This window comes from Urocitellus parryii, chromosome 6, assembly GCF_045843805.1.
Source record: "Urocitellus parryii isolate mUroPar1 chromosome 6, mUroPar1.hap1, whole genome shotgun sequence".
In the NCBI taxonomy this organism is placed as follows: Eukaryota; Metazoa; Chordata; class Mammalia; order Rodentia; family Sciuridae; genus Urocitellus; species Urocitellus parryii.
In genome coordinates, this window is record NC_135536.1 from 67100447 (window position 1) to 67118474 (window position 18028).

The 18028-nt window shown below is 43.1% G+C and overlaps 1 protein-coding gene across 1 annotated transcript in view; it reads right to left on the reverse strand.

The window, feature by feature from the left end:
* Positions 1 to 18028, reverse strand: part of Fntb (farnesyltransferase, CAAX box, subunit beta) — a 74818-nt gene that overhangs the window by 34114 nt on the left and 22676 nt on the right. Inside the window, exons 2-4 of the mRNA XM_026385124.2 lie at positions 17384 to 17448; positions 6540 to 6612; positions 4088 to 4179 (exon numbers count right to left, since the gene is read on the reverse strand). Of these exons, the coding sequence (XP_026240909.2) occupies positions 4088 to 4179; positions 6540 to 6612; positions 17384 to 17448 (230 nt within the window). The remainder of the gene's footprint in view (positions 1 to 4087; positions 4180 to 6539; positions 6613 to 17383; positions 17449 to 18028) is intronic.

The window sequence follows — 18028 nt, forward strand, 5'->3', positions numbered from 1 at the left end:
CCCAGTACCTTTTATTCTACTTCCCATTCCCTGAGGCTATTTAAATTTTTACTTGAATTAATTAAAATTTTAAAATTAGCTCACACAAGTCCCATTTCAAGTGCTCAATAGCCACATTTGATTAATGGTTGCCACAGTAAAGCACACAAGAAATTTACAGGACATTCTCATGGAAAAGTCTCTGGGACACCATTGCTCTATCCTTCACCATTAAAAAAATACATAAAACCTACAAGAGGATCAAGTTCAAAGCAAGAGGATCTGCCTGATAAGGAGTTTATGGGACTTCAGGTAATGGTTAAGGCCTAATAGAAAGTGGTTGACTCTGGACAAGTCTGTCACCTATGGGGACGAAGGATTAAAAAAGTATGTATAGGGGCTGGGGATGTGGCTCAAGCGGTAGCGCGCTCGCCTGGCATGTGTGCCGCCCGGGTTCGATCCTCAGCACCACATACCAACAAAGATGTTGTGTCCGCCAACTAAAAAATAAATATTAAAAATTCTCTCTCTCCTCTCTCACTCTCTCTAAAAAAAAATTAAAAATAAAAAAAAAATAAAAATAAAAAAGTATGTATAATAAATAAGCAAATGATACAAAATGAGCAGGGAAACAAATCAGAAGCCAATAAGAATAAAAACAAATGAAACACATACAAGTAGCAAGTGATATAATCGGGAAAGGCAGGATGAGGGGTGTGCAAAGCATATAAATGCAAGCATATAAATGCAAGGATCACAGCAAGAAACAGACCAGAGATCAGGGTCCCATGAGCTGTAAACAAGAATGACAAGCAATGCTTCTTGGGGCTGGAGGTGAGGCTCAGTGAGGTGAGGCCCTGGGTTCCGTCTCCAGTGCTCTCCCCAGATACCCTATAAGCTGAAGAGTTCTAAAATATTTAAAGTCTTAGCTCTTATCAAAGTTAAAAACTTAACTTTAACAGTACAATCAATGGTCTTCCTGTGATCTTGATTTTGTTTCATTACAGAAGCTTTTAATAACAAAGCACAGGATTCTCATTAAAGGATGCTTTCTTCAGTGCTAAATCATTAAGCAAAGCAAATGTCTGATCTCAAAATATCAATTTATTTTTGCAAACATACATATAAACATGCATATAAATATACATATTACCTCTTAAGAGAGGCATGTTAAATTCTCACCTATGAATAGATTATTCTTGAAACATCTGAAACCAGCAGTAATAAAAGCCTGGCCTTGCTTGCTTTGGTCAGCAGTCACAGCAGCTGACAAAAGTGATTTTGTCCACTAGAGGGAACTCAGCTTGTCATATTATTCCCTAAACAAACAAAAGTACAAGAGAACAAAATAGGAAAGCGAGAGAAAGCTTTGTGTGTGTGTGTAGGGAGTGTGTGTAAAGTGCCAGCTGGGGCAGGGAAGAGGGCAGGCAACTAATAAACTCCAGAGCCCAACTTTCCATTTCTGGGTCAGCTTAATATCTGAATGAGGGGAAACAGACACTGTTTCAAAGCATTCTTTTTCCTGTGCAAAATAAATAAAAATAAATAAACAGACAATGTCTTGGGGCTAGGGTTGTAGCTCAGTGGTAGAGCACTTGCCTAGCACATGTGAGGCACTAGGTTCGATCCTCAGCATCACATACAAATAAATACATAAAAGAAAAGTATCATGTCCATCTACAACTTAAAAAAAAAAGACAATTTCTTATTGTAGGTAGTCTTAAAAACATTTTATAGAAGTCATTAAGATTAGTCTGAATCTTACTAAAAATAGTTTATTTCTTTATATGTTGGAGTTAGAATTATTTGCCTGCTAAGAACAAAACAAAATGCAATACAATTACTGGAAAGCCTATCATTCTTTAAAAGTTCAATAGCTCTAGGCTCAGAAGAACCATAGTAGAGCTTTTAAGGCAGCTGTGAAGCAGGAACTCTAGGCCACTTACTACTGAATGTTCTTAAAATTAGGATAAATCAGCTCGTTATTTTTAAAACATTCTTTTAATGACAAAACAAAGTTTCACTGTAGAAATTTTACAAAATGAAAATAAGCTTAGAAAAGAACATTTAAAAACCATCCTTAACCTTGCTCTTCAGAATTAACTACTGTCACATGTGCATGCATCCTTCTGGTTTTTCTATGCATATAATCAATCATCTGTGTTTTTAATCTATAAAAGTTGAATGTCTTTAACTGTTTTCACATCGCATCTCTTTATAAACATTTTATATGCAAATAAACATTTACATATATAAAATTTTGAATGGCTGTTTAATATTTCTTTGTACGTATTGTACTATAATTTACTTAAGCCATGCCTCCTCCACCCATGTGTACATTCAGAGAATCCTCCCATTTCAGCAGAGGGCTGAGATTGAACTCAGGGCCCCCACACATGCCAGGTGAGCCTCCACCATTGAGATAAATCCCAGACCTTTTCATTTATTTTTACTCCTCTCATGTGCAACTTTCCCATTCTCCTAGTGTACATCCTGACTGTGTAGGTGTGGGGAAAAAGCTTTCCAAACAACCTCCAACCCCCAACTGGTATTTCAAAAACACATGGGCCTTTGACAATTAAATTCCTGTTACTGCAGAAACTGCATCCAACTCTACTTCCAGTGCTGAAAGCAAGTAGGCTTGCTGCAGCATCCTGATGATAATAACAGTACACATTTTCCCTCAGCCTCTGAAAGCACTGTACGTACCACAAGGGTTAATGGCCTAATGCTTTATTATCTTCCCCATCCACATTCATCACAAGACACCCTGCCCAGGAAAGCAAGAATGAGAGGTTATTGTTAAGAGAGAATGAATAAGACAATGTGAGTTCTGTTCTTCTGACCTGACAATGTGACTGAGGCAGGGGTACTATGACCAGGGAGGGCTCTGGTGAGTCTCCATGAGCCCTGGCACAGATGCCACCTTGGGCACAGAAAAACAAACCTGGCGCAGGAGACTCCAATCCCAGGTTCCTCGCCCCTGAGAGCTCTGGAGGGAGCAGAGGAACACAAACCAAGAACACCTGCCTGCTCTCGGCGGACCTCCAAGGTCCACTCCTGACCGCCCTTTCCTGCCCAAGTATCCCTAGGACTGGAGTAAAGATCAGGGTTTTTCTTCTTTAAGATATAAATTGTCAGGCTGGGGTTGTAGCTCAGTGGTAAAGTGCTCGCCTCACATGTGGAGGGCACTAGGTTCAATCCTCAGCACCACATAAAAAAGTAAAAAATAAAATAAAGGCATTGTGTCCATCTACAACTAAAAAAAAAAAAAATTTTTTAAAAAGATATAAATTGTCATAAGCTTCTGAGAATGAAGTACCATTCCATGAATGCCATCTGCGCAAGCAGCTTGGAGAGAATCTCAGTTGCTTAGATCTCTAGTCCAATCAGAGGTTTAAGAAAACGGAGTTACGGGGCTGGGAATGTGGCTCAGGCGGTAGCGCGCTCGCCTGGCATGCGTGCGGCCCGGGTTCGATCCTCAGCACCACATACCAACAAAGATGTTGTGTCCGCCAAGAACTAAAAAATAAATATTAAAAATTCTCTCTCTCTCTCTCTCTCTCTCTCTCCTCTCTCTCTCTTTAAAAAAAAAAAAAAAAAAAAAAAGAAGAAAACGGAGTTATGGCATGAGTATCCCAAGCAGTAACCATCCAGTCCCATCAAGAGCTAACCTGCCCCTCCAGGCACAGGGAAGAGGCACTTCCATGGAGGTGTTATGGAAGGCGAGGGGATTCTGCTCACTGAACTGGAACATGCTTCCAACAGCAGCTAGGCAAACAACAACTACTTTCTGATGAAATAATTTTTCCCAGAGCTGATGATGAAGACTTTTTCTCAAAGACTAGAGCCAAGAGTCAAAAGAAAAGGGCACAGAAGAAACCAGAATCCTTCTCTTGGGAGTTCAAAGTCTTGTTCTACCCACCAGCTTCTGAAGTGGAGGAGTTTCAGGAAGTTGCTGGAGGTCAAAAGAAGGGCAAGGGTTTCTTTGTAGCTTTTTTTTTCATTCACAACAAATAAAACAGAAACAGAATCAAAACAAAAAAGAACCCCCAAATTCAAGATGCAATTCCAGAGAACACCCCAGATTCCCCAGAGCCAGACTCACTCTGTAGCCACTATCTGGGGGATGGGTTCATCTAGGAGTTCCAAGCTGTGCAGGATCCAGTAGCAGAGCCATGGGCGGCTGGCATCCAGACACTGAGAGGGACAGAGAAAAAAACACACCCCTATTCAGAATGATTCCAAGACACTGCTGACAAGGCTATATCTGTCTTACTCCCCACAGCCTGGTGACCGTGAGGAGGGCCTTGCTTGAACAACAGTGAATGAAGATGCTCTGCTTTGTGGCCTTAGCCAGGAGCTGAAATGACCATCTGTGAGAAGAGGACAATGGAATAAAAAAAAGCTGGACTTAAACCCAGTGGGTCCCTCCCTGGCAGGCATTAAGGATGATGGGCATTCACGTTGACACATCCTTGCCATAAATAATCAAGGCAGGCATTAAGGAAGACTGAGCAGGACTTCCACATACCAGCAGGTTAAGGGCTGCTCTTTCTTTATAGACCCACAGAGGTTTTCTGAATTAACTGACCCATGAATTTAACAAGTATGTGATTAAGTATGCACTCGTGCCAAGCACTGCATAGACACTGGGGGCATGATAATGAATGGAATTTGGTTTTAATTCTTGGGATGGTTGGGATAAAAATGTATGTGGTTATCTGCCAAGGAAGAGCGCATGAGACAATCACATAAGCACAGTTTACCTCATGTCTTTCTGGAACAAGATGGAAACATGTGGACATACCCCCTGACAACCGCTATAATGGGCAGAATGGCCTTGAAGCAGCACATGGAGGAAACTACTTCTGCCTGGGAGCTAACCAAGGTTTCCAAAAGCGACATGGAGACAGATCTTGATCCTAATGCAAGTCATACATGGCTACTGAGATTCAAGGCTTGGCAGGACAGGTGGTAATAGTGTCCCTGTTTTAGATTAAAAGTATACAAGGAGGTCTAGAGAGAATACTTTTTCCCAGATTATAAAGACAGTAAATGTCGCAGCTTAAACAAGAACCTAGGTTTTTAGGCTCTCAATTTGGTGGCCTTTCCATTGGACCAAGCTGCCCTCTTAAAATATGTGCTGATGGTCTGAGCTGTGGCTGGCCGGCCATGTGGTGGGCAGTTTGGTGGGCCACTGTAGTCATTCCTAAGGATATGGCCTATGTTTGAATCCTAGCTCTTTGTCTTATAGCTATTAATAATTTATTTTATCTTTCTATGCCTGTTTGCTTATTTGTAAAATATAAAGACCAACCTACATGCTTCTCATTTAACCTCATGGTTACAAGGAATAACCACTGAGGCTTTGAGTTGAGGAGTGAAAACTGAAAGCCCACAGTCCAAATCTACCCTGTGGATGTGCTTTGTTGGTTTGTTTAACTGGAATTGGTTGTGATGTTTAACTGATGGGGAAAATCACATAATAATTTGAATTTCTGGCTTTATTTTGAGGGAAAAAAAAAACCACGATCTGGCAACCTTGGGTCTTCATTTCCCAATGGCATCAACTAGAAGAAACGGGTAGATAGAGGGGGGCCTCCAGTTCATGCCTGCCTCCACTCAGGCCAATTCTCTTACTCATGCTGCCTGCTTGGGCCTGATGGGCATTCATGTTGACACATCCTTGCCAAAAATAATCAAATGTATGGCTGGGGTTGTGGCCCACTGGTAGAGCACTTGCCCAGCACACATGAGGCCCTGGGTTTGACCCTCAGCACTGCATAAAAATAAATAAACAAAATAAAGGCATCATGTCCATCTACAACTAACAATAAATAAAATAAAAAATAATCAGGGGCTGGGGTTGTGGCTTATGGTAGAGCACTTGCCTAGCATGTGTGAGGCACTGAGTTTGATTCTCAGCACCACATACAAATAAATAAAGGTCCATTAACAACTAATAAAATATTTTAAAAATAATAATAATCAAATGTAGAACCCACCTAAAAAAGTAGATCTGCTGGGTGTAAAGTAAGGCAGGGAGACTGGAGCCCTCCTGTTCATATTCAACTGTTGCCTGTCACTCAGCCCCACTCCCAGCCACTGCCTGAGTCTCCTCCATGAACCCAAGGCCTCTGCGAATATGCTCTAAGAGCCACTCAAAGTTTGGGCTTATAGTGTACTGGTCCTCTGGTTGATTCAGGAACTAGATCAGCTTACAGAGTAAAGATTAGGGGTGACTAGGTAACTAACTGACTTTTAGTAGTTGCCCAGGGGATCAGGAGAAAGTATGTGAACTGCTCAGCTGTACTGAATGGTGGACAAAAGCCACATCCCATCTAGGGTGATCTACTAGCTCTGAGAGATGACAAGATGTTAGGAGATCTGGTTCTACCCTTTGGAATGGGGTCTCAGCTCTATGACAGTGCCCAGGTTCCTGTCAGAACCATGTCAAAATGGGTTAAACCAGATGGCCTTTTGCATTCAAACAGTAAAAAAGGAGGGGAAACTTGGTGAAGAACTTGGTACAAAGAGTCTGCAGACAATGTGTTTACCTCGTAGGCATCAGTCAGTTGTCGAAGGCCTCTTTTCAAATAATGGAAGTGCTTCTCTCTCTGCAAAATAAGCCTGGAAAGACAAAGAGCACATAAGCCTAGCTAGGAGACCAAGCTTCCAACACACATACGCACATGCAGCCTCAGGACACGCCCCACAGTCATTCAAAAGGTGCCCAGCACTGCTGCAGTTCCAAAGGGTGACTATCCCGGAAACAGAGGCCTGCATCTCAGTGTCTCTGAAGTCCCTGAAAACCAGGCTGGCAGATGTTCTTGAGCAAGATCATCTGAAAGAAGTGACCCTGGGCTAACTGAAAAGCTGCAGTGAGCCCCCACATCCAGGTAGTGACAATCCACCCAGAAGGCTCCTCAGGATCTAACTAAAAACAGGTTAACTTGTGATCCTCCATGTTTAATTCCCCCCACCTCCCACCCCCAGTAGTGGGGATTGAACCCAGGGGTGCTCTACCACTGATGTACATCCCCAACCCTTTTTATTTTGGACAGGGCCTCACTAAGTTGCTGAGACTGGCCTCAAACTTGTGATCCTCCTGCCTCAGTCTCCCAAGTCGATGAAATTACAGGTTTTCTCCACTGGGCTCAGCTCTATTCTTTAAGTCATTTAAACCTGAGTCTTGCTGCTTCCCTGACTTGCTCAGCTGCTGTCATTTCTTCTGGAATCACTTCTCCAAGATGTATACATTGTACCCGGCCTGCTCCTCAGTTATCCATCCATTATTCCCTCCCCGAAATTCCACCTCCCACATGCTGACCCACAGCCCTGGCTAGAGGAGGTGTTTGTATTCTGTAGTCAGTCACATCCTTGGCACTGACGTCAGCATTGCTGGCTTTGAGAAGGAATGTGCCGCCCATGGCCACCTGCACAGGCAAAGACAGAGGCAGAACTTCTAGTTTGGTGTTGCAAAAGGGGTCTGAGTGATTATGGAAGGAAGAAAACGGAAAAGAATGTTGAGACAGTCACTGTGCTTGCTGACTGCAGAAACAAAAGGAAGGAGAGCCACAACCCCTCTTCTAGGTAGGCAACTCGACTGTTTCTACAACTCCCACCGTTCATGCTCAGAATAAGGCCATGAATGTAGTCTCTACCCCTGAAAGTCTCCCGATTCAGTGATGGAAATGACGTAAGTACAGAAATTACTAAAAAACAAGGGGGAAGGGCTGGAGATGTGACTCCCCTGGCATGCGTGCGGCCCGGGTTCGATCCTCAGCACCACATACAAATAAAGATGTTGTGTCCACCGAAAACTAAAAAATAAATAATAAAATTCTCTCTCTAAAAAAAAAAAAAAAAAAAAACCAAGGGGGGAAATGATAGGTTTCACAAAGGAAAAACAAAAAAAATACTACTTTGGTTCAAAGGGGAGGAAGGCATGTCATTAAGAAAAGAGTGATCAGCAAAGTCTATGGCAGAAGAGGCAGAATTTGAAGTAGACAGCCCTGGTGGAGGGAGAAATTTTCATTGAAGTTGAAGTAGCCACGAGCAGGTAATGCGAGTGTGCTGCGCCAGGCGCAAAGGGCACAAAAGGAGGGACGGGTGGGGAGATCGGGCCTAAATGTGGGAGGAAATAGGAGAACAAGCACCAGACCCTTTTTATAGGGCTCTGGGAAGAAATTCCTCTTAGGAATTTCCACTCAACTTAGTAGGCAAAAAGGAAGCCCAGAAGAGCTTTTAAAAAGCCATAACTGTGCTTTAGAGAAAGTATCCAAGGGCATTGGACACTGTGTTTGCAAGCTAAGCCAAGTGGAAGGTCAGAAGCGGGCAGAGCTGACCCAGAAAGTGCTCAGGGCCTAGGCCAGCCTGGGGACTTCTGGACACATGGAGTGTACTCAGATGAGGGCTGCTGGATGCACACATGCTATGGTTTGGACATGGTCTGTACCCTCTGAAATTCAGGTTGAAATATGATTCTTAATGGTGTTGCAGGGGGCAGACTCTATAGCAATGATTGTCATTAAAAGGGATTAGAGCCTTTTGCAGGGGAGAGGGTCTGTTCTCAAGAGCTGCTGTAAATGAGGCTGATAGTCATGTTTTGTCTCTTCCCCATGTGCCCTGCTTGCCTTCGGGCTTTCCACCCTGAGATGAAGCAGCAGAAGGTCCTTTTCAGAAGCCAACTAGTTGCAGCTGCTTCATGTTCTTGTGTTTCCTGGCCTCCAGAACCATTTGCCAAAATAAGCCTCTTTTCTTTATAAATTTCCCAGTCTCAGGCATTCTGTTCTAGCAACAGAAAAATGGACTAAGGCAACATGTGAAACTCAGAAAGAGGGACCATGATTACATAAACAGAATGAGAATGCTTATCTGCAAGCTTTGACAGGTGAAGTCACAGAAGGTGGGAGAAGAGAAAGAAAAAGACAATAGACAACAGTATGGCCGGTGGCCTTTAAGGGCATTCAGGGGAGTGGTGACAGCAAACTGCAAAGGAAGAGGCCAGACTGTTTCTCTTTTGGAACGTCCAGTGGCCAGGCCTCAGTGAGCACCCACTCACTGCAGGCAGAGGCAGAGTGCCTGGTGCTGGGTTCCAGGCTGACTGCTCTGTAAAGCTATGGTCCAGGTGCGCACAGGCGAGTGAATGACACATCCAGAGAACAGGGATCAGGGGAGTATGGTGGGCTGTGACAGCTCACAGGAAGGGAGAGAGGGTCAGAAAGACTTTCCCAAAGGGAAGAGTATTGAGCTAAGGCTGGAAGGCCATGAGTTAGCTAGATAAGAGGACACCACGTGTGTCTGTTGGTTTAGATCCAAAGCTGGAGCAAAAGTATATAAGGCGGAGAGCAGACAAATCAGACTGGAGAGGAACAGAGGTGTCAAATCATGTGGACTTATAAGTGCATTAAGGAATCTGGTCTCAAACCTAAGAGCAGATGGCAGTCACTGTGCTTCATCATAGGTGACCTTGAAAACAAGCCAAGGAAAGACAACTGTCAAAAATACCACAGGATTCACTATGTGAAATGTCCAGAATGGGAAACCCCTAGACAGAAAGTATACCAAGGGGTTGCCCAGGGCTGAGGGAGATGGAGGAGCTGGCAATGATACAGGATTTCTTGGGGGTTGAGGAGGGCAGTAATGAAAATGATCTAAAATTAACTGTGGTTGATGGTTGTACGTTCTGATTATATTACAAAGCCACTGAATTCTACATTTGAAACAGATGTAATTCATATGTGATATATGAATTACATCTCATTAAAGTTGTTACTAAAAAACAAAGGCAGTTAATGTCTTTTTAAAGGGAGTTACTGAAGTATTTGGGGCAGCAGGAGATGTGAGTCTGGCAATATGGAAGGATTTTACATCCTTGCAGACAAGGCGTTTCAGAGTATGGAGGCAGGCAAACCTAGGGCTTTGAAGTGGGGAAGAGGAGACTCAAGAAACTCATGTGAGATAGCCTCTATTTTCTCAGGATCATGGGGATCATGGGAGAGTTGTGGAGTGGCCGCAGTGGTGAACGTGTTAGGGAATCTACATAAGACAAATAAAAGTGTGCACGACAGGTAGTGAAGGCATAATGGAAACTAAGTAGTATAAAATTTGGTGAAGAAGGTCAGCAGACACTGCCAGTGATTTTTTTTTTCCTTGATAATCTTGCTGGGACTATTTAGCAAAAGGAGCTAGTGGGATGCTACAGGAAGGACTAGCAAGATTGGAAGAGCATGAAAGCTGAGGAGGGAGACACAGAAAGAGGTAAGTGAACTGCTGAAACAGTTCACCGTCTGAGCTGGCTCAGGGTGAGCAGATAAGAAACCAAGGCCAGGACAGGTCTGATGGACAAGAGGAACCAGGAAGGCCTGAGAGACATTAGCAAGGAGAGGCTAAGAAACCCAAGGTAGGTGAGGGCAAGCACAGAATTCAGAGCTAGAACTCCTGGCTCATTCTCAGCAGATTCATAGCAGGGTTTTCTATATGTCAGTTCCTTCCTTTCTGAAAAATAGACAAAAGAATTCAAATATTCCAGGGCTGGAGTTGTGGCTCAGTGGTAGAGTGCTTGCCTAGCACATTCGAGGCCCTGGGTTCAATCCTCAGCACCACAAAACAATAAATAAATAAAATAAAGGTATAGTGTCCAACTATAACTAAAAAATAAATGTTAAAAAAAAGAATTCAAATATTCCAAATACCTTGAGATGCAGAGACCTAAGAAAGAGACAATAGAACACTCTATACCATAAGAGAACATCAGTGACCTCGTCTAGAAATGTCAGGCAAGAGAACACTGACTTTCTTATAACAAAAAAGTCAGAGATCCTAAGCATAATGCTGGGGAGAGGGATGGGGTGGGGGGGTTGTATTTTACTGGAATTACACTGTAACTTCATAAGTGAAGAGAGACCACGTCTGTCTTCAGCATCTACAGCAGGCCTCAGCACCTGTGTGCAGCAGGTTCTCAGCACCCATGTGTCATTTGAACAGGAGAAATAAAGGAATACAGTAAGGTCAGTTTCTCACTAGACACAAAAGACTGTTCTCCCTGCATCTATGTCCCTTCAATTAAAAAAAAAAAAAAAAAACAACCCACAACAGACCTCAAAGGAGAAGTTGGAATTCAAGCACACAAGGAGAAGGGTGGTCAGACGGAGAACACAATGTCTACTTTGGCTCAGGGCTCTGCTCTATCGCTTCTCTCAGTGTTCACATGCACCTTGAGGCAGAGGATCCCTCAGCCCAAGGTTGCCTTCCCTATTGGACTACATGGGGTTTTTTTGGCCTTTTTGTTTTGTTTTGTTTGGTGTGTGTGTGTGTTGCTGTGGATTAAACCCAAGGCCTCATGCATGCCAGACAGACACTCCACCACTGAGTCACATCTCCAGCCCTGGACTGGGTGTTTTTAGGTAGCTGAATTAAACAATTAAATGAATGCATATATTTTAAAAGAGCAGCCAGGCACGGTGGCACATGCCTGTAATTCCACTGATTCAGGAGGCTGAGGCAGGTGAATTGCAAGTTTGAGGCTAGCCCAGCAACTCAGGGAGATCCTGTCTCAATATAAAAAATAAAAAGGGCTGTTGATATAGCTCAGTGGTAGAGCCCTTGACTAGCATGAGCAAGGTCATGGGTTCAACCCCCAGCATTGTCAAAAACAAGGAAGAAAATTTTAAAAACTATCAAAACAAGAAAAAAAGAAGTTAAAAGCCAGGCGCATACCTGTAGTACCAGCTACTCAGGAGACTGAGGCAGGAGGATCACTTGAGCCCAGGAGTTCAAGACCAGCCTGAGCAGCACAGCAAGATCTCATCTCAAAAGGAAAACAAACAGGGCTGGAGTTGTGGCTCAGTGATAGAGTGCTCATCTAGCATGCACGAGGTACTGGGTTCGATCCTCAGTACCACATAAATGTAAAATAAAGATATTGTGGGGCTGGCGCTGTGGCTCAGTGGTAGAGCACTTGCCTAGTATATGTGGGGCATTGGGTTCGATTCTCAGCACCACATAAAAAATAAATAAAGGCATTGTGTCCATCTAAAACTAATAAAAATTTTTTTAAAAAAGATATTGTATCCACCTAAAACTAAAAAATAAGTGTTTAAAAAAAAAAAGGAAAACACAAAAAGCAAAAACATACCAAAAAAAAAAAAAAAGATATTAAATGGACTCTAGCTGAAGGAATCCTTCATCATCTTTTATTTTGCCCTGGGTTGGTCCCTAGGGACAAGATGTGAGCCTGCGTAAAGATGAGCCTTCATCGAAGGTTTTCTGTGGTAAGGTTCACCCTCACCTTGAACCTTACCCCAGAAAACCAGGCCCCAGGAGTCCTGCTGGGGAGGGACTGCTGAGCTCCTCCAGCTGATTTCATCCAAAGACAAACTCCAGCTACAGCCAGTGGAAGAAAAAATGCCTTTTAGTAACCACTTCCACAATGGAAATTCTCTTCCATTTAATCATAAACGTAACACACACACACACACACACACATATCAATATGTTCTGGTGTAGGATTCTTTTAAATTGAAGGGACATATATCCATCCGGTTTCTTTTGGTCACTCAGAAACTATACTCATAAGCTGAATTATGTTCACCCAAAATTCATGTGGAAGCCCTAAATCCCATGTGTTTGGAAACAGCACCATTTTAGAGATATTTAAGATTAAATAAGGTCATACAGGTGGGACCCTAATCCAATAAGATGGGTGTCTGTATAAGAAGAGAAAAAGACACCATGGAGGTGAAGTACAGAGAAAAGGCCATCTGCAAGCCCCAAGAGAGACCCCAGGAGAAACCCATCCTGCTGGCATCTAGATGTTGGACACCTCACCTCCAGAACTCTAAGAAGATAAGTTTCTGGGTTTCAAATACCCAGTGTTGGTGTTCAGTTGTGGCAGCCCAAGCAACTAATACCCTTATCACTCCTTTATTCTCAGTTCACTCAATCCAAAATTGGAAGTTAAGGAAAAGCTGAATAATGCAGGTCCAAAGCCAATGAAAGCCAATGAGATGGAGCAGAACAAAACAGGCTCTGCACGCATTCTTGCAGGGAGGATGCAGGGAGGGGATTCAGAGTACATCCTTGGGGAAGAGTGCAGGATGAGGACACTGGGGAGGAACCATCAAATAGGTAAATATATTGAGGTGGTGGAACGAACTCATAAGACACATCCTGGGAGGTGATGTGAACGATATTTCTTACTGGGGGGAGCCCACTGGGCTTCAAGACACTGCCTCTTTTGAGCTCTGTTCTCTGCAGTCTCAGAATGGTTACAGATGCTGTTACCTGTGTGGAACAACCCTATTCAACCTACAGGTCTCAGCTTAAATATCACTTTCTCAGGGGGGCTGTCCCTGACTTTCAACCTAAGTTAGATCCTGGCTGTAACTCTCGGAACATGCTGCTGGTAATATATATTTGTGTTCATTTGCTAATGTCCACCTCCGCCATCAGACTGAGCACCCAGCAGAGGCAGGATCAGGGCCGGCCTTGCTCATGCCTGCTTCCTAAGCCCAGCAGAGTATCTGTCCTTTGGAGATCCTCCAGATGCTATTGCAGAATGAATGAAAAAAAACAAACAAACAAAAAAAAAAAAAAACAGAAAGACTTCAAGTGAACCCAGCAGAACAGAATTAGAACAAAAACATTTCCTAAATCTGGATCACTCCTGGGCATTGTGTGGTTAGCTGTGACAGAAGAGAGGACAAGGGATTCAGTTCATTTTTGGAGCCTGGGAACTTTGTAAACCCACTAAAAGCAGGGGCCTCTGGTTAAAAAGTAATCATTGAGCACATAATAAACAACTCCAGGGAAGGTGAGCTTATTTATAAGGTCCTTGCAAGAAACAAGGACTACATCTACTAACTGCCTGGGATTTGGGAAGTTCTAAAATAGCACATGCAGGAGTGGGACAAGACGTGAAGGTCAGGCAGGCACCTGTGTGAGAAGGGCTTGGAGAGCTTTCACTCAGAGCCACTGGCTTCAAAGCCACTGCAACACTTAACTTTCAAGGCCCTGTCTGCACAGGGACACTGTTGGTTTTTCTCACTTCTGAGGAGCACCAGGCCACTTGTGTCCAAGAAAAAATAATTTTTAAAATTATGTGTGTGTGTGTGTGTGTGTCCAGTTTATGTATTTCAGAAAATTAATTAAATAAATTGAAAGTTAATTAAATAAATGGAAAAGGGTAAGTTCACTAGTGTACAGAAGGAAAATACAGGGAAAACAAAAGAGAGCAGGATGCTGACAAACAAAATTATTAGAAATATGATCAAAAGGTCCTTGGGACTGGGATACGGCTCAGTGGTACAGCACTTGGCTAGCAGATACAGGGTCACTGGTTCTATCCCCAGCACCACAAAATAAATAAATAAAATCCTTGAGACTGATTATCTTACTCCAGGATATAATGCACATCTCCCAACCACAGAGAGAGGAAAACCATTTTGGGATTGATTGTGGAATTCACCAACATTCCACTCCAGCCTTGAATTTCAGCCAAATCTGCTATTCAGCTTGCTTCTGGAAGGCTGGATAGGCAAATGCCTGCTTCAACACCATTGTGTGCATTCTGTACCTGCATGTGACCAGTGGTCCTGGCAGTGTGTGTGATTCTGTCACATCTGATCAGCATCATGACCTCAGAAACACAAACAAGCCACATTATCTGGATTTACTGCTAAAATGTGAACATGCAGTTTACCTAACAGTGAAGGCTTATTCCCGCATTATACTGTCAGGCTTTTAAATCTTGATGACTAACATGTCAAATATTAAAATTGTGAAAATGTAAGGCTCTGATAAATTTCAGATTTTTTTTTTCTCTTTCTTTTTTTGCAGTGCTGGGGATCAAACTCAGGGCTTCCCACATGGTAGGCAAGAGATCTACTAGTGAACTACACCTCCAGCCCTAGATTTATTCTTACATCTTTTTTTTTTTTTTTTTAAGAGAGAGAGAGAGAATTTTAGTATTTATTGTTTTTTAGTTTTCGGCGGACACAACATCTTTGTTTGTATGTGGTGCTGAGGATCAAACCCGGGCCGCGCACATGCCAGATGAGCACGCTACCGCTTGAGCCACATCCCCAGCCCTATTCTTACATCTTTTTAATGTAAATAGTGTGGTGCTGGGGATTGAGCCCTAGACCTCAAGCACTCCACACAAGCGCTCTACAACCAAGCTGCATTATATCTTTTCTTTTTTTTTTTGAAATTGGTTTAATTTTTTTGTTTTAATTAGTTATATATGTATTCTTATATCTTAAAGGTTCACTCAACGATGGTGATATTTGGATTCAGCCTTATATTGATATGCTGATATTCAGCCAATATATGTATCTTGAATGTTAATTAGCATGCTAATTAGCATCCTATAAAACACTCATATTCATAGGCAACTATGATATATTGGGAAATTGTCATATTTCCGAAACAAATTCTGAGCTCTGATATCTTCTACTTCCACAAGAATTCAAGCCCCAAAAGGAACATTTTTGTTTTCTAGCTACACTTGACCCAAAATCTATGAATCAGGGGATTTTTCTCCTTTACTGTCCTCCATCACTCCCAAAATAACATCACTCCCAAAATAACACCTCCTTCCTCCCAGACCACTGCCGTTCAACCTCCCTGACTCCTTAGTAAGATGACAGAGTCCAAGGCCCTCTTCTGTGGGTGAGCAGAAAAAGGAATGTCAGATAGTCAAAGGTCCCTCGTGGAAAACACAGAGGCCCACACAGGAGACAATGACTCAGAGCCCAATCAGGTGAGTCATCTGGGGGCACAACTGCTGACCACAAAGGTCCCTAGAGCAAAATTGTGCCCCTCACCATCACCAAGTCCCACCACTGCTGGGGAGGCTAAGCCAGCACAGGGTTGTGCACAGGGGCAGATGAGTACTGAGGAGCCAGCATATCCCACAGCTTACTCTCTCAAGCTGCTAAAATAAATGGTGTCATTTGCTAACCTCCAGCTGTGGCTCATGACAAGAGGAATAATTCATTTTACTGAGCTTTAGGTTAATGCAGAGATCTGGTCTAGCTGTCTGGGGAAAGACTCCTCTAGTTAGCTAATGTTTTCCTCTGCCTTCCCCAGGGAAGGAAGATAAAGTGAACCTTCCCACCTGTTTTTCCCAATAAGCACCTGTCTTTTCCAGCTGTTTACTGTAGTGGCTAATAAGGAAAAAAAAATTAAAGAAGTAGTGGCAAAAAAGACACAATGGTAACAAGGCTGGAGTCATGATTAATGTTCCAGTAAGAAGTACCCAGAGATGCGGTCAGTTAGAAGGTGTCAAGAAGTCAGGAGACATGATAATGGAGGTGAGGCTGGACTTCAGACACTGCAGCTCCGCCACCACAGTGAACCAGCCAGCACCTCGCCCCAGTGTCTGGAGAATGTCAAAGTGTTCTATCACTAAGAGAAAATGATGACCACACACAGTTTCAGACTCCTGATCACTTCTGCTGGATGGAAATATAATCCAGGAAACAATTTGTGACTGAAAGAGAAATAGTAATAAAGGGATGAAATAACTTCATGAAATTCTAGTTTGAGACATTACAAAATACTGGGAAAAAAGAGAAAATAAAGGTTCAAATTTTTAAAATTCTTCTAATTCCCTTTTGGAATTTCTGACTCCACAAGGCATAGAAGACTTCAACTGCTAAGCTCCAAGAAAAACAAAAAGCATTGTATTTCTAGTTTGAACTTCATCCTTGGCATCTGCTGCACTGGGGCCAGAAGCTCAAACTTCTCAAAATAATAAGAAGTTAGAGTAGAGCTGGGGATGTAGCTCAGTGGTATAGCATTTGCCTGGCATGTGTAAGGCCCTGGGTTCAATCCCCAGCACTGTAAAATAGTACAATAATAATAATTTACATCAGGAGCTGGGGTTGTGGCTCAGTGGTAGAGTGCTCGCCTGACATGCATGAGACACTGGATTCAATTCTCAGCACCTCATAAAAATAAAATAAAGATATTGTGTCCACCTAAGACTAAAAAATAAATATTTAAGAAATAATAATAATTTACACCAAAGGAATCTATTCTGTGCCACCCACAAACTCTGTATCTGCTTCAAAGTACAATAGGAAAAGGAGAAACTTGACAGTCCTCATCTAAGCAAAGCTACAGGCCACAACTATCAAAAACCTGAACTCCACTGCCCATCTTCAGAACTCAGAGGTCAGGCTTTGGGGGCATCCCTACCTAACACCTGGTGGCTCAGTCCAAGTGGAGCATCTCCTTAGCATCCTAGAAAGAGGCAGGAGTTGGGTCACAAGCACACCCAGGTAGCCCTGAGGTCAAGAAATACTAGCCTAGCAGCAGATGAGGAGGAAAGACAAAGGGCTCCCACACGGTGGTGCTCTCCCAGACCCTCAAACTCCTACCCACAGCTTACCTTGGTACAAGGTGGTTGAACTTGTAAGAACTGAAGACCTCTTGGATCTTTTCTTCTACTTTGGCCTGGAAAGGATGTAGGACAGGAGAGAGAGAGAGAGAGAGAGAGAGAGAGAGAGAGAGAGAGAGAAAAAAAAAAAAACAAATACAGATGAGACTGTTACTGGAGTCCTCAGCCAAAGCCCTGACCCAGGGGTCTTAATAGACCAGCCCTGGTCACCCAATGCCTAGAGTTTAATTGACAGAGAGATAAAGATATTGGTGAAGCAAAAAGGAATTTATTCTCAGTTTGGCCAGATTATTCTAGAAAACTCGCTTCCCCATTCAGACAACAGCTCTCTGATTATATAGGGAAAGGGCAAAAGCAGGGAGCCAAGAGGAGTGCCTATGACTGCAACTCTGGCCAGGCTGTGGGGTGCCAGGAGCTGAGAAGCACAATGTACACACACTGCAGTTCTGGTTCTGCAGGTCCAACTTGCACCAGAGCTGGGGGGGGGGGGCAGTTTCTGCTCCTAGCATGAGATGAAGCTGGGAAGGCAAAAGCAACTGAAAGAGAGCAGGTTAGACTGGGTCTTTCCTGAAATCTCCCAATTGTAAAGACACCTCCATTACAAGACAACTATGAACTTGAGCTGTCCACAAATGG